The sequence below is a fragment of the Oryzias latipes genome, chromosome 16 (genome assembly GCF_053564925.1).
Source record: "Oryzias latipes strain Hd-rR chromosome 16, Olatipes_Hd-rR_3.1".
In the NCBI taxonomy this organism is placed as follows: domain Eukaryota; kingdom Metazoa; phylum Chordata; class Actinopteri; order Beloniformes; family Adrianichthyidae; genus Oryzias; species Oryzias latipes.
The window spans coordinates 22478144-22494594 of record NC_136252.1 but is presented as its reverse complement, the minus strand read 5'-3'; the positions used below and the strand labels follow the sequence as shown (position 1 = coordinate 22494594).

The window sequence follows — 16451 nt, the reverse complement described above, 5'->3', positions numbered from 1 at the left end:
GTTCACAGATAAGATTATGCCCTCCTATCAACTAAAGGTGCTAAATGTGGTCTGAAAATGTGAGGAGAGGGCTGGGTCCAAACTCAGCACACCGTAATGGGAATGGGAGATTTTAATGCTCCTCATATTGTAGTTTTTTCTACAATTGTTGCTTCGACTCACGTTTTGGCTCCTTTTGGTGGCTAATAACAAATGTTTAAGAGTTATCATCTCTATAATGTTGAATCCTAAAACGATGAAGTCCATCCAAGGACTTGATGTTTTCAGGAAAATGGGTGCGGCGACTGCTATTCGGCTATACTTAGTTCCCAAACAAATATTTGGTGATGACATAATGTAATGTTCAACTTTCTTTTTCCACTCCGTTTTTTTTGTTCCCATCAAAGCCTGAATCCTCCGAATTTTGAGTATTTCTACAGAGAAACCCAAGCAAAGCTGGTTATATTCAAATCCCAATAACAACTTTATTGTTTTCTCTGTAATCTTCATCTAGGATAAAAACAGGCACTTATAGCAGAAGAGTATCTTTTACAGCATTGTGAAATCATTTTTCTAGGTTTACAGGTAGAATGTATCTACAAAACAAAACATATATCCCATGATTGTCTCTACCAGCCCGTCCCAAGCAAAAGGTGATCAAGCATGCACACAGAAAAAAACCCTGATTTGGAATGTACCAAACTAACAAAGATTCATGAACACTGCCTCTGAGGACTGTAAGACTTTTAAACGGATGGAAAAAAATGAAATAAAATAACAGGAGTAATGACTATAAAGACACTTGACAGACCAATAATGTTAGGAAACAGCTCCCTTTAAGGCACATAAGAGTTCTATAAACAGTACTAACTGTGTACAGATTACATATCAGATATAAAACCAAAAAAAAGAACACAAAGCTCATTTTACTCAGACTGAAATACAAACTTTACACAGAGCTGCAGACTGGGAGTCAATCTGCAGCTGAATGAAAGTCAAAAGTGCTACAATCTTTTCACTGATAACACACAATGTCATTTTTTTTGTTTACAAAGTCATCCGTACGTCTGTGACCTTTGCAGCTAAAAGTTTTCCAGTTGAGAAATGTTGTGTTTGTAGAACACCTGCGTTATTTTACATAAAGTTTGAGTATAGATTGATTTTAATTCTCCCGCTCGCATGATACTTGGATGATGTGTTCAAAAAATAGAGTACTTGTTTTTTTACTTAACAGTAATGATATGTTCTCTCGGGAAGAGCAATACCCGTCCATCTTCTATAGACCAATTTCATCATCAAATTCATCTTCAAATGTGTAGCCTCTTCCTGCCTCCTCCTCCTCCTCCTCCTCCTCCTCTGAATCAGTCTCAGAGTTGCCACTGACCAGCCTCCTCCTGTCCAGTGGAGCGTCTTCTTCTGAGCTGTGTGATGAAGCAGGGCTGGGTGGTAAATCTACTTTGTGATTGGCGAGCTTGGCTTCACCAACCGGAGTCTCCCCTCTGGTTGGACTGAGAGGGCTCGGCGGATCTTCATCATGACAGCCAAAGACTCGCCCTTCGTCTTCCTCAGAAGCCTGGCGAAAGATCTCCTCCCGCTTGTCGCTGAATCTGACTTTCGGTCGTAAACCCTTCGGCTTGATTCCATTCTCGTCTGGTATTCTGCAGTCTTCCACGTGGGATCTATCGCCGTTTACATCCGTTTGCATCTTCTGGGCCATCTTCATGTCCCCTTTGTACTGCTTTATCTCCACAGCTGAAGAGCCACTTTTGGGACTCAACGCATCATGTGGCTCAAGTGACAAACCATCCATTACGCCTAATACATCCCCAAGCATTGATGGACCCAGGTCCAGATCCAAGTCTAGGTCCAGGGTTAATGAAGACAATGACTCAGAGTGCTTGAGCTGAGTGTCCTGTGGGATTCCAGGAGCTTCCGTATGGAGGTCACTGTGGTTGACTGTTAACTCAGACTCAGCAGCTGGCAGGTCAGGAGTAGCTTTACCCGAGTCTACTTTGGACAGGAAGGAGGTGTCACCAAAGGCATCCCCACCTCTCCCGATGTGCATGGTGTGACGAAAGTCCCCCAAAGGGGCCGAGATCATGGTAGGGTCGAGGCGAGGGGCCCGAGATGATTTGTGGAGCGGCATGGCTGTAAAAGAAACGTGAGGAACATAAAATGACCGGCAGAAGCAAAATATTATTTACCTCACACAGCGTAGAATAAACAAAGACCACATAAATGAGATAGCCCCCTTCGGCGGGCCTGGTTTGACTTCCTGATAAGACAGGGCGGCCTGAAAGCGCTCCATATTGTAAAATGTAGGGAAGCGTTGAGCATTTTGGCACCGGTGGGCCTGCGGAGGCCATGCTGAAACTTGCACCTAACGCTGACTGTGCAGCATTAGCACATACTTTTCTTTACCCTCAGGGAAGAATGCAGACACAAACAAGACAGTGTCCCCTTTAAAGTGAAATCTAGCCTTTAAAAGCTTCGACTTGAGTGGGGGGATATCCAGCTGGAGGCCCACTAAAACAGCATTTATAAAAAGTCGTCTTTATGAACCCCTTACTATATTTAACAATCAATTCCTGAGAGTCCAAAGCACGAGTGGAGATATGAGTTCATTTGCCAGGGGAGGGGGCTTCCAGAACCACCCCCCAGACATAATAGTGGTAATACTTCAACGAATGGAGAAAGTAACTGCACTGTGGACTAACTTTAACTCTGGTTACAGCTGAAAACACTACACCACGCTGCCATTAGGTGAATATATCAGGGACAGCACATTTTACCCGTTCAAATAATAGTAATAATACAATAATTAAAGTTTTACAAAGTTACTTACTCACTTGTGATGCGTGTTTTCTCGTCTTTGGTTGACTCTCTCTTCTCTATCCAGCTTTTTCATCTGTCTTTTTTCGCTTCGCGTCGTTTTTCCCTCGCGCTTCTCCCGCCGTCGTGTGAATTCTCGGTCGTTTCTTTTTTTCCGTCTTTCCAGAGGGATGGGCGCGCGCGCTGAGGAAGTGACGCCACGTTCTCGAGATCCACAGCTGGATCAGACCGCTGCCTCAGACCGCAGGCATGCCAACCAGCTCACTCCCCATCCCTTCAAATCACCACTTTTAAGTAACGAGTGTTATTAGCAGGTTAGCTGAGAACAGGGCTTTGTAAGGAAGAATCACGTCAATCCAAACCTTTCAGGTTGCACTTGTAGTCGTAATATATTATTTAGTTTCATAAAAAATATCTTAATATTTTTCAAATAGTTTATAATCTTTCATAATGATGGAATATTTGGGGCAAATCACAATAAATGTACATACTTTTCTTTAAAAGTGCAAAACTTTGTGTTGGTTTAATGTGATGAGATTTTGAACGAAATTTAACATTTAGGTAGGATCTGCCCTTTTTATTTTATAAATTCCTTTCACAAACAATTTTTGTACAATTGTCACAGAAAGCTTTCCATTATTGGAAAATTAAGTTGTGCATTTGAATTTAGGGATTAAACACGTGATAAAACATTTTGACTAAATGATTTTAGAAATATTACCCCTACAGTTTCTCAGATGGTCTGACCTGTCTCCCTTTTTATACTACTGTAATTAATAACTTTTTCTGGAATGAATAATATAAATAATAATAATAAACGTCTATTATTATTTTGTCTACAAAGGTAACTGTTAAAATTTTGTTTCTGGATCTACGCAGGACTGAAATGAATTGTTTTCCTGTTTGTTTTTATCTTTGTGAGGATTTCTTAAAATCTTTAAATGCTGTATGCTATCAGTGTAACTTTTTAAGGTAATATTGACATTCCTGTAGAATAAAGCTTGAGAAAGCTACATCATTGAAGCATACAAACAGAGTTTCACAATGAATTATTAGGAGCGGTTGCTTTAAAATACACAGTAATTATGTTGTCATTTATGGAAACCATTCGATGAAGTAAAATACCACACTTGGCTCCACCTAGTCTGCAACATCATATTTTTAAAGGGAGGCTGCTCTTGCTTAACATAGCAAACAACATTGCCTACTAAAAACATCCTCTAGAAGAAATATTGAGAAAAGTTGCATTTGTACTGACATTGGGAAGATACTTTTTAGTGGTGCGTGTAACCTAAACGTCCCCCAATGGTTAAAGAGAAAGAACTCCCAGTTATGCAAACAATGGGAAGGAGTCATTGTTTGTGAAGTATTGTATGCATATTTGAGTAATGATGTACTTGCAAAGGCAGCATGAGAAGTTTTTCTGGTTATTCAGAGTGCATTGATGCGATGCCATATGTTAGAGATGAGTTGTTAGAGAAACAGCAAAACTTTGTAAATTGAAAGCTTGAATGTTGAAATCAGACTAATAAAATATTAGAGCTATTTTTGTTTTTATCCATGAACACTCCTTTTGTTTTGTTTTGTTTACTTTTTATTCCATGTCCACACACAGAGGTAACATTGATTTTAGTTTTTTTCGGCAAAATAGAACAGACAAAAAATTTATGGTTATTAATATGAATAATGTTTTGAACAAACTTGGGTATACACAGGGTTTTAGACATTTACTAAAAGCTAATATAACAGAAAATATCAGCTTCACTTCTGTGAAGAAAAACACTTTTGTGTTTTTTGGTATTTGTGTGGGAGACTTTCTGACAGGAAATGACTTTCCTCCCTTTTGACACACACTCCAGAACACACACTCACACAAACAGAATGTCCTACAAACAGACATCCTGCAGCTGTGCATGTTTCACAGGAAGGCAAGGAGGAAAGGGGGGGTCTGCTCAAGATCCGTGGATTTTGAAAACTATGTAAATTACATTGACTGGCTAAAGTAATAGTTGTCCACACCCACAAATGTGGGAAACCGTAAACTGTTTCACACACGCTCTGCCGCTCTGAATCCTATAAAAGGCTCCATGAGAGTATGCAAATCTCTGTAATGTTAACTCTGGACCTTTTTTTACCCCCAAAGATTCTTCTGCTAGCTCTCCAAGAATAACCCAGGAAAACCAACCCAATGAGCCCATATAAGAACACACTGGTGTCAAATATGTTCAATCAGAGTGTTTACGTGGATCAGTGTGTATGATGGTGATTTAAAACCCTCCAGGATATTCATTTTCACACATGGTGTCAGAATATCATCTGACAGTGAAGATAATTAGCTGTCTATGCAGAGCCTTGGGCTAGAGTTGATATTTCTCTGGAGTACAAATCCCAAGTATGGCAAGCTTCTGTTTTTTATAGGAATCCCTCTTCAAGACAATGCATGTCACTTGTTAATACATAAATATAATTTAAAACTACATTCAAATTTTAAATAGACGAAAAATAACATTTACTTGAATGTTAAAAAAAAATACCTGTGTAACTTCAAGCTTTACTTAACCCACTGTATCCGTTTTAGGGCCATGGGGCTGCCCTGTCCTGACTATTGTTGGATGAAGTCAGGTACACCCTGGACAGGTCACCAGACAATCACACACTCATACACACTCACTGTCACACCTAAGGCCAATATAGAGTAATCAATCAACCTGGGCCCTCGCGCAACAAGGTGAAAACGCTAACCATTGCGCCACCATGCAACTTATTGTAGAAATTTGGGACTGGCTCTGCAACAGACTAGGGAGGGGATCTGTCCAGGGTGTATCCCGCCTTCACCCAGAAGTAACTAGGACAGGCTCCAGCAACCCTGTAACCTCCAAAGAGATATAGCGGATTAAGAAATGGATGGATGGATGGATGGATGGATGGATGGATGGATGGATGGATGGATGGATGGATGGATGGACAAAAACTATTTGGCAAACAGCACTTTAAAAAAAAAAAAACTCATTAATCTAACACTCTAGATATGTGTCCTTTTGCCCTTTATTTCAAGAATCAATATACCCAAAACAGAGGTTTTTTCTGTTCATCACTCTTGAATATTGGAGACCAATAATTTCCATGAAATTTGAAAATACAAGTAGTTCTTGATTTTTATTAGCTACCAAAATCTAATAATTTGTCACTATTTTTTCATCGTGATATTTGTTTTGTTCTGAATTTAAGTTAAAACTCTTGAAAAACTGCTGAAGGAGAGTGGAAAATACTAATGGAAAGTCTGCCCTGTGCTCATGTCTAAGGCATTCTGAGCCACGATCCTCTCAATGATTGACAAGCAAAACATCGAATCAGAATGCAAGCTAAATGTGTAGGTCAAATATAATTGGAGGAATCTATATGGGGCGGGTTAGAAGCTGCTGACACTCTCTATGTTTGACTGACCTGAAAACCTCAACACAGGGAACGAAATACCTTCGAGCCTGGTTAGATTTGGCCAGTTTCACTCATCTGCCATTTTGTCTCAGTAGCTTTATCAGTTGAAGTCGTTCGCTGACGAAGGAACCAAAATACAAGATCCACTTGATTCCACTTTATTTTTGTCATTTGACTCTTTCATGAACGTGTGTATGGGTTAGATTTCCTTTGGTAATGTGATTCTCTTTGCAGCCGTTAAGCTTGTTTGTGTTGTATTTGTCCAGTTTGACGACAGTAGGAGTTCGTCTTGTTTACACTCGGGTAGGAGCTAGCGCTGACGACGTTAGCTGTGTTTGTTGCCCCAAGGCTAAAGGTACCTCCTGGCGTTAGCCTCCTGATGCTAATTTAAACTGCGGTGAAATGGCGGCCAACGCGGCTCAAACAACCACAACACCGAACTGGTAGGTCAAACTCTTTCTCACATTGTAAATAGAATGACTTAAAAGTAACATTTGCTTTGCGAGTGTTAGTACTTTCTTATTTTTTTCGTAGCTGTGTTATGGAGTGTATCATCATAGCGTTGTTAAATTTGACTTAAACGGACCATAAAATAAGTTGTTGCCTAGTACCGCTAGGCCGTTGGCCTAGTTTTCATTAAGCTAGGAAGCTAAATGCTAATCTGTCAGCCTGGTTGCTGTTAATGCATAATAAAACCAAACATTCATTCAATAAAAAATGTAGTCAATTATGATTACTAAAGCAAATATCATCTGAATGTAATGTAAAGACTGTTGTCAATCAATAGTAAATCTATATTTGGCGACATTGGATTACGTGAACGTCCCGGAAATGTCTTGTTGCTGACGTTATTAAAATAAAATAATAATAATAAAAATGATGGGAGTAAAATACATGTCTAATGTTTATGATTTGTGCTTTGTTGCTCTGAATAAATTTAATCACGGCATGTCTGTATAAACTAATTATTTGATATTTAGTACAGGTGATGTTTTCCTGTTCTTTCATTTTTTTTCACCTATATTAATTGTTCTTAATTTACTTGTTTAAAAATACCCCAAACATTGAGTAAGTTTAAAAAATATATTAAAAATGTAAGATTTTATTTTAATCAAAATTCATAATTTGTTTTTTTAGGACTCCCTTTTGACTATTTGTTTTTCTCATCAGCTATGGTTTCATCCAAACAAGAGAATGTTGGAAATCACATCTTTTCCTCTTTTGTGCAGAAGACTATTTGATACTTTTACTTTATTTATCCCACAATGGGGAAATTCTTCTCCGCATTTTGACCCATCCCCTGAGCTGCAGGCTAGCCGGGCTCGGGGGTCGACAGCTGGCTGTGGAGAGCGGGGATCGATCCGCTAACCCCTCGGTTTAATATTGATTTAAGTAAAACTCACTTGAATATGGGTAAATATCCTGCGCGGCCGCCCTATTCTGATGCATCCACTTGTTGACAAATAGATCCATGTGTGTCTTCATTTTCTTCATCTGAGCTGGCATCTGGCTAAAACCTGTATGGCTGGATAACTCATATATTGTTTGCCATTTTTATTGCACTGTTAATGTTAGGTTTGGGTTGTGAGGGGCTGTCAGCTAGCTGGAGAGCATGTAAAGAGATGGATGTCGAGAAGTAGAGAGGTTGCTCCACGCCAACGGTCCTGCCTGCAGGGGTGCATTTCTAAAGAGCTATTGCTGCTCTGCAGAAACTGTATCCCACAACACAGTTTACAATTGTGATCAAAAGACTACTGTGTACGCTTTTACAATAGATCAAAATACTTTAACTCTTTAATATTTACACAATAAGGATATTAGTGAAATAACATTTTTAAAAGATGCATTCTATACAGTTCTTTAAACATAATCTTATTTCTGTTCTGATGTCAATGGCAGGTCCTATGGTCCATCTGGAGAAGGCCAAGTCCATGAAAATCCTGAGTGGGAGAAAGCGAGACAAGCCCTGGCATCTATCAACAAGACTCAGAGTTCAGCTAAGAATGCTCAAGATAACCGGGCAGCAGCTGAAGTAAGGGTTTATATAAACATTTTAAATTATGAAGTTATTCCTGTGTTGATTTAACTTGGGTTTTATCTTTGTTGTTCTTAGTTGTGCTCTCAATGGGGATTCATATGGTATCCAATAGTGCAATGCAAAGGAATACTCTGGCTAATAATAAAATCAAACATTATGGTTGGAGTGCCAATTTTATTAAACTAATTAAATTGTTATAAAGCTGTTGTAAATCTTTATGGGTGTCTCGTTTACCTGCCACCCCGCACTGTTATTTCAGCTGTACGGTATACCAAAATGTATCCTATAGTGTTCTATGGCGTGTGAAACAAGCACCACCATGCTTTGATTCCAGTTTTCAATCTTACTGCTTAAAAGAAAATGTGCAATGTGCATTCTGTGACGAGAGTTTCAATAAAACAATAGGAGAACAATGTTAAATTTTGATTTGTAAGCTTATGAGGTAAACACAGTGAAAGTTGGATGATCCCATATATTCATATATTTAAAAAAGTTGGATTTCCTGAGCCACTTACTGTTAAAGAAATGTTCCCTACATTGATTCATGAACAGAGTAAGTTCTCAAGTCTTTCTGGGTAATTACTGCAATCCACCAATTTCTTCTTCCATGATTAGCTGTTGTTTCTTCCCCTCCATCATCTGTATTTTTATGACACTGTCTAGCACAACAGAAAATACCAACAGCAAGTTTTCAGTTTCTTATTTAAAACATTGCATAGTTGTCCGCTTTACATCACATTGTTTTACTTTTTTTTTTCCTTTCTAACTTGATGGTTTTGTCATTTGTCATTATTGCACAATACCAATGAAGTTTGTTTGTTGATTTCAGGCCTGTCAGTTCCAGCCGCCCGGATCTGATTCCACTGCAATTCAACAGCAGCAGCAGCAGTACTATTCATGGTACCAGCAAACTCAGCAGAATTATCCTGGGTACACGTACCACTACAATTACTACTACCCAATGGGACCAGTAAGTGAAAAACGGAATTATGCTAATCTTTAACAACTTTTTGTATTATAAACACATGGTTGGATTTACTTTTTTACAATATTAAATTTTTTCTGGTAGGTTAATATTTAAAAAGACATATCATAACATCAAATAAAAAATGAACTTCCAAAGTAAACATTTACCGGTATAAAAAAAAAAATCATTGCAGGTACACTGATGTGCTCATCATCATTATGACTGTATAGTCGACGCAAAAATATAATTGAGATCTTACCGCATACATCTTCACATTGGCGGATATTTCTCCATTTGTGTATTAATTGCTTTTATATTTAAAGTTACACAAGTGTGTTGCCATGATATTTCACATTAGCTTCTCTAACACTGTGTTGATTTTCAGTATGGAGCTGGATACCCACCAAATCAGTATGGTGTTCCTCAAGGGCCATACACAGGATCTCCAGCCTCTAATGGACAGGTACATGGTGTTTTTCATGTTGGACATTGTTTCATTCCACTAAAAACAAATTTCACATTAGAGGTGCTGTAACAATTGTCCACTTTGCACTGTGTAAGCCAAAGTAAATGAGCATAATTATTTGCTGTGCCAAATATTTTTATTTTATTTACTGATGTATGGGATTCTGCTCTACTACTTAAACGTGTATTTTTCCCCCACAGCCTCCTCCAGTGCCTGGAATGGAGGACCAGTCCCCCAGCTACCCTCCACAACCACAGCCTCCCCCTCCTGCCACCCCCCAGCCACCCCAAAGCCCGACCACCTCAGAGAAACCTCCTCCGCCCCCACCGATTCCTCAATCTCCAAATTCCCAGTATCCTCCCCCCTCACAAAATGCTTACAGTGCCAACAACACAATGGGGTACCCCCCTAGTGACCCCAACCAAATGCAAATGTACAATCATTCCCAGTCTAGGCCAAACTACAGCCAGAGTTTCCAAACACAAAACACCTATCAATCCAGTCAGAATAGCTCCCAGCAACAACAGCTGCAGAATCAGTATGGGCCAGGGTTAGGCAGAGGAGAGACCAACAAAAACCAAAAGCAAGGGCAGCAACTGTGGCATCGCATGAAACGTAAGAACAACAGTTTGATTTCGTGTGTGTTTAGCTTTGGTAGTCTGTGAATTTTGTCTAACAGTTTCTTCTTTTACAGAGGCACCAGGGACAGCTCCTTTGAAGTTCAACATTTCAAAGAGACCATATCAGGTTCAGTGTTCCTCAGGTTCCAATCAGGGTTTTCAGCCTGGTGAACAGCCCACAGGTGTTAACTCAACCCCACCGTCTCCAGCTAATGCCAGTGCTGCTTCCGGAGCAGCCCAGACAAGGTGACCAATATTTTGATTTCCATTTCTCCAGTCTTTCTTAGATTTATTTGAACATATACTGACCTGAAGTGCTTTCTCTTTAGACCCCAAGATTGGCCCCCAGCCATGAAGGAATATGTGCAACGCTGTTTCACAGCATGCGAGACAGAAGATGACAAGGATCGAACGGAGAAAGTACTAAAAGAAATCCTGCAGGAGCGATTAAAGGATGGCTCCGCCTACACAATTGATTGGACTCGTGAGCCATTACCAGAGTGAGTTTACGATTAACTTTTTACCTTTGTTATTCCCCACATCCTTGCTTCGATTAGATATTTTGATAAGTGGTGCCATCTGAAATTTTAATTCCTGTTTTTCTTTGTAGCTTAAAAATGAAGCTGTCACGATGGGAGGCAGTTTTACCTCAGAGAACGTCAGACAGTGTTTTGAACCGCACTGGGAGTACAGCGGCTGCCGCCTCAAGAGGCAGGGGAGGTGGACACAGGTTAGGCCATTACAGGAACATTTTCTCTCAGAGGAGTCCATCTTCAAGCTCGTCCCGGTCTTCCTCTCACTCGCCATCTCCGTCACATAACCGCCATCGGGACCGAAGCAACCAAAGGCACAGACGGAGGTAAGGCGGCTTTCCTCTGAGCTGATCAGATGTGGGCTGTGTACTTGGAATTAAACGTGTCGTTAATTTCTTTCCAGTGATTCTGGATCACAGTCGGATAGCAGCATCTCCAGTGACCTGCGACCTCAGCTGTCCAGGAGAAACCAGAAAGGAGGACGTGGTCGTGGCAACGATAGAGATAAAGGGCGAGGAGGTGGAGAGAGGGGACGAGGAAGAGGAGGGAAAGCAAACAGAGGAAGACGGTACGTTTTCCTAAATACATAAAATGTCATTTATTGTGGTGATTGTTGCCTTTTAATTTATTATAAACTTGTTTTCAACAGAAACATTGATGACTCAAACGCTGCCGGTGGGAAAAAGAGGAAAGGTGGCAATGCTGGTTTGGATTTCCACGACCCTGATAGAGAAGCTAAGAAACAGAGCAGAGCGGCTCGTTTCCACAAGCAGCTTCGCTCCGAGCCGCTAGTTCTCTCCATCAACACCCTGGATCTACCTGATGGAACACAGGAGGGCCTGAGCTGGGAGGACTGTCCCATTGTGGGATCATGTCAGGACATCACTAAATCCTACCTCAGGCTCACCTGTGCTCCTGACCCCACCACTGTGCGCCCTGTGCAGGTAAGATGTTTATTTCTTTTGCCTCTAATACTATGCGTTTGTCCTACAGTCTGCTTTCATGAGGAGTGGCAACATGAACGTTTATTTTTTTATTTTAGGTGTTACGAAAATCTTTACTGTCTGTGAAGGCGCACTGGAAAACCCATCAGGACTATGCTTATGCATGCGAGCAGATGAAATCCATAAGGCAGGACCTGACGGTCAGTTACTTTGATACCTTTTTATTCTGTAGTTTATCTTTCTTTGTGTGTTTGTCACGTTTGCTGATGATGCTTCACCTTCAGGTACAAGGTGTTCGCACTGAATTCACAGTGGAAGTGTACGAGTGTCACGCACGCATCGCTCTTGAAAAGGTTAGGCTGTTATTTATTTAAATGAGCTCATGTCAATGAAAGCTGTCATTTATCTAAATGAGGATGTTCTAAGGAGTCATGGGATCTGGACTTAAAATCTCTTGAAGCCATTTGGATGAGTGGCGAAGCATTTTAAGAATTGATGACGTGATTCAACTTGAAGATATCTGTTGTTGTAGCGAGTTGATAACATTTTGAATGCTAACTTTTGACTGATTTCAGGGAGACCATGAGGAGTTCAACCAGTGCCAGACCCAGCTGAAGGCTCTTTACAAGGACAATCCCTCAGAGAACATCGGAGAATTTACAGCTTATAGATTGTTATATTATATTTTTACTAAGAACTTTGGTGGTAAGCTCACATTTTCTTGTGAAAGTCAACATGTTTTTCCGAACATATTTATCTTACAAGTTGTGATTTTCTCTTTACTTCCAGATCTGACTACTGAGTTGGTATACTTGACCCCAGCTCTGAGGGCAGATGTCTGTGTGGCTTTTGCTCTTGCATTACGTGCTGCGTGGGCTTTGGGGAACTATAGACGATTCTTTAAGCTCTACCTTGAAGCCCCACGCATGGCGTCCTATCTCATTGACAAGTTTGTAGACAGAGAAAGAAAGATCGCACTTTGGGCCATTGTAAAAACGTAAGCTATGCTCCGAAAGACAATTTTGGAACAAATTTTAAAAATGTAATTTAATGTCAATTGTTGTTTTCTTTTTTCCAGATTCAGACCTGACCTGCCAGTGCAGTATGTGCAGACTGCTTTGGGCTTCACATGTTTAGACTCCTGTCTAGCCTTTTTAAATGGTCTAGGTGTCGCCTTCACCCCATCTGACCCCCAAAAGATAGACTGCAAAGCCAGCGCAGCCTCACTAGCTGCTTCCTGAGTGGGTGGGAGGGGCTTTAAGGAAGGGAGGAGCTACAGGACCATTATGTAGCCTTGCAAAACTAACAGACTCCACTTAAGTCACCTCAGCGAGCTCATCTAGAGCGTAGACGAGTACCATCATTAACTACAGAAGAATCTAGATTCTGTCCGAGCTCGCATACAGATGTGAGAAAACGAGTCTGCACTTAGTGAATTAGTTTTGACTTGAAGCCCAAAGTCATCAATACTGTCAGGATAGAGAAGAAGAGGGGCAGTTTAGATGCAGGATCATGTCGTTTCGAGTCACAGAGCAAAATTAGTGACAATCGCATCCTCATGGTTCATCTTCCTGAAACCCCATTATATTTCAGCGCTAACAGTGTTTTGTTATCTTTTCTCCCTCCTCAAGTCAGCAGCTCAAGATCCTGAAGATTCAAGTCTTTTTCGTCTAAAGGGAAACTCAAAAAGCTCTCTGGATAATCTCCCAGATAGTTTGCCTTCTGGAGTCGGGGCAGTTTGCTTTTACAGACTGAGAAGGTGCTGGCAGTTTGTGTAAAGAGGATGTGGTGGTTTGTATGTCCTGGCCTGCGTCTTGGTATCTGCAGCAGCTCTTTTTCCTGTACTTTGTTGCCACGTGGCTCATGGAAATATGGACTAAAGTCGTGTCTCAGTAAAGTAGTATTATTCCACTGGCGACACCAGCCACGGCTCGCTAAACCAATTGACTTTATGGCAAAGAAGGAGTTTCTTCATCACAGCAAAATCCTTATTCCATCAGGAGCTTCAGCTTCGCCAAACCCTGAGTTTTGCTTTCCTCTGCTTGGAGTCGAAGGATCCTGCCTCTCCTGGAATCCAGCAGGCCCCTGTTCATCAGAAGAGGAGCGGCGATGCCGACCTTTAATCCATTTTCCATCTCAACAGCAGTGAATGATTAAAGCCGGCGGCTCTCATTTAGGAGTCCATGTGCATCAGAGGAAACTCTGGCAGCTTCCATCCAAAAGGAGCAAGCGGTTTGTATGCCACAGCTGCCTGACATCTCTGCAGGGCTGGTAAGCTAGAAGGACTAAGCAAGGGGATGACAGCCTGACACATGTCCCAAATCTAAAATATGCACCCCCCCCCCCTTTTTTTTTTTTTTATTTTGTTTCTTTTGTTTGTTTTTTTGGTGGTGCCAGTATTGGCCTTGAACAAAAAGGTGTTGAAAAATTTGGTAACAGCAGAGAGGGCTTTAGGGGAAAAAACTATTGGACTGTTTTTGTAAAGAAATAACTTACCATAAAAAGCCTAAATGCTCAGTAAAGTCACCAGTTTCCTGTTTCAAAATAAAAGACCAAAATTGACCTTTTTAAACAAATGTACTCATTGAAGTGTTTCATTAGTCAACACATATTTTTAATTAAATATACTTATGCAATTAAAGCAAAAATATAATTGAAACCTTTTATTTAATTTTGAAACCATAATTTGTATTTGGCTAAAAGTTTCTAGACTTCTTCCTAAATGCTGGATTTCCCTTCTAGTTTGAGTTTGAGGCATTTATTGATTGCAAAAGTGTGTTCAGGCTTGTAGTAATCTGTCATCAAATTATATAATTACCAGTTTTGTGTTTTTTATTATTGCATATTAAATATATATATTTTCCAAAATTCGGTAAGTTTAGGGTGACTCACATATTTGATCATGTGATGTGAACAGGTCTGTATTGCATAAGTTTGCCCTCTGTGTGGCTGCAATGGAGAAATGACCTAAAACTGTTATCTAGACTGTAAAAATCAGAACGCAGGAAGATTCCTGACCTGAATTTACTGCTAAAGGTAGACCTTTGTCACTTTTGGCCACCTTTGCCAGCTGCATGTCATCTTATCGCCTATGATTAGTTTCAATTGTTCATAGCAGATCAGTTCTACAGCAAAATGTTCTGTACTGACGATGTTCTCAACATGTGTCCCCCCCCCCCCTCCCTTTCTTCATTTTACCCTGTCCTTTGCTGCTACCTCCCTTCACCCCCCAAACCCCCAACCCCTCAAACCACCAAGCTTCTTGTTCTTCAGCTGGGAGCACTGCTGCATCTCAGAAGCACACGAAGGAGAAAGTGGGCAGGCGGCAACCCGTGGGGGAATCGGGAGCACGTCTGACCCGCTGGTGTGGAAGCAGCCGCTGAACAGATGGGAGCCTCACAGAATGAAATTAGTGAGAATGTGGAATTTGCTTCTTGCGATGAGCTGCTACCACAGATGTTTGTGTGCAACCAGTACCATCAATGATTGTTTACTGCTGGTGTCTGTTTGTCCAGGTGCATTTACACACTCTTCTGATGAAAGTTGGTCTTTGATAAGGATATATATATTTTTTATTTTATTTTTTTAGTTCTGAATCATCAAGTTATGGTTGATAGATTTGCACGTTCCTTTTGTTGTGGTTGTTAAAGTAAGAGTTTTATTTTTTGCAAGATTCTGTAGAAAATGTGTCTGGACATGCAGAACAAATATTTTCATCTTTTAAGAAATGTTTGCCCTTTTGCTGAGATATGAATTTCCATTAGTGCTTTTGTAAGACTTAAGCAATGTTCAAATGGTGTACATCTGATTTTCCAGGACTGATGCCCCCCAGTTTTTTGTTTTAGTTCATTTTTGTCCCCCTCCCTAGTAGAGAATTCACCTTTAGATAACTAACAGGATACATTTCCATTTGTTTTTCCTCTGGATCCAGTATTTTTTTTCTGTAAAATTTTTATTTTACTTTTTTTTTTCTGCTCCCATGTTATTCTACACTTTCACCCGTCCTTGTAATTCCTCCTGTGACTCAACAGTGAAAGATCTCCCATCTCCCCTCCTTCACATGTCTTCATTTCCTCTGTGGAGGTAGTCTTTGTACGGATTTGTCTTCTCCTTTTCTCTTTCCTCCTACTGCCACCTCCTGTTGCATGTAGCTCCTCTTTTCTTCTAACCAGTTTTCATTTTCTCCTTTTTTTTTTTTTTTTTTTTTATTCAATGTGTTTGCGTTGTGCAACAAGTCAGTCTGGCTAGTAAGTATTGTATTTACATCCTGCAGTGTTTTCTGAGTTAATCTTTCAGCTCACTAACACGCCTTCGAAGCTGAAGGTTCATTTGCAGTGCTTCTTCCTTGCTTCCCACCCCCACTCTGAAAATAATCTGGCTTGGTAAACTGCCATTGTGTTAATATTGTGTAGATATCTTTTGACATAATAAAATTCAAAACTGAATAGCAAGGGTTTTTTTGTGAATTACTCGTATTTGTGTTGTAAAGAGGTATAAACCAAAAAGGGTCCTTACAGTGACTTTTATTATGAAAGGTTTTTCATGAACTGAACAGTTCCAGCCGCATTCTGCATGTCTTGTCTCCTAAAATTCTTAGATTAAAACATTTTAAACAGTTTCTAAATTCCATGGCTTAA

At 40.3% G+C, this 16451-nt stretch overlaps 2 protein-coding genes across 3 annotated transcripts; one reads left to right on the top strand and one right to left on the bottom strand.

Moving 5' to 3' along the window:
- Positions 1–439: 439 nt before the first annotated feature.
- Positions 440–3049, bottom strand: cdc42ep5 (CDC42 effector protein (Rho GTPase binding) 5). 2 transcript variants are annotated; one of them, XM_004078175.4, is made up of 2 exons: positions 2825–3049; positions 440–2127 (listed from the first exon to the last, which is right to left on the bottom strand). In XM_004078175.4, exon 2 carries the CDS (start codon positions 2123–2125, stop codon positions 1256–1258), a length of 870 nt encoding a protein of 289 aa, XP_004078223.1. In that variant the 5' UTR covers positions 2126–2127; positions 2825–3049; the 3' UTR covers positions 440–1255. The 2 variants fall into 2 exon arrangements, with proteins under 2 accessions (XP_004078223.1, XP_011483664.1); XM_011485362.4 differs by having other exon boundaries at positions 2829–3036.
- Positions 3050–6210: 3161 nt separating this feature from the next.
- leng8 (leukocyte receptor cluster (LRC) member 8) lies at positions 6211–16259 on the top strand. Its single transcript, XM_004078174.5, has 15 exons — positions 6211–6689; positions 8146–8278; positions 9114–9254; positions 9637–9714; positions 9918–10332; positions 10412–10583; positions 10667–10837; positions 10948–11196; positions 11274–11438; positions 11520–11814; positions 11913–12014; positions 12099–12167; positions 12390–12519; positions 12604–12811; positions 12893–16259. Exons 1-15 carry the CDS (start codon positions 6649–6651, stop codon positions 13053–13055), a joined length of 2532 nt encoding a protein of 843 aa, XP_004078222.1. The 5' UTR covers positions 6211–6648; the 3' UTR covers positions 13056–16259.
- Positions 16260–16451: the final 192 nt, after the last annotated feature.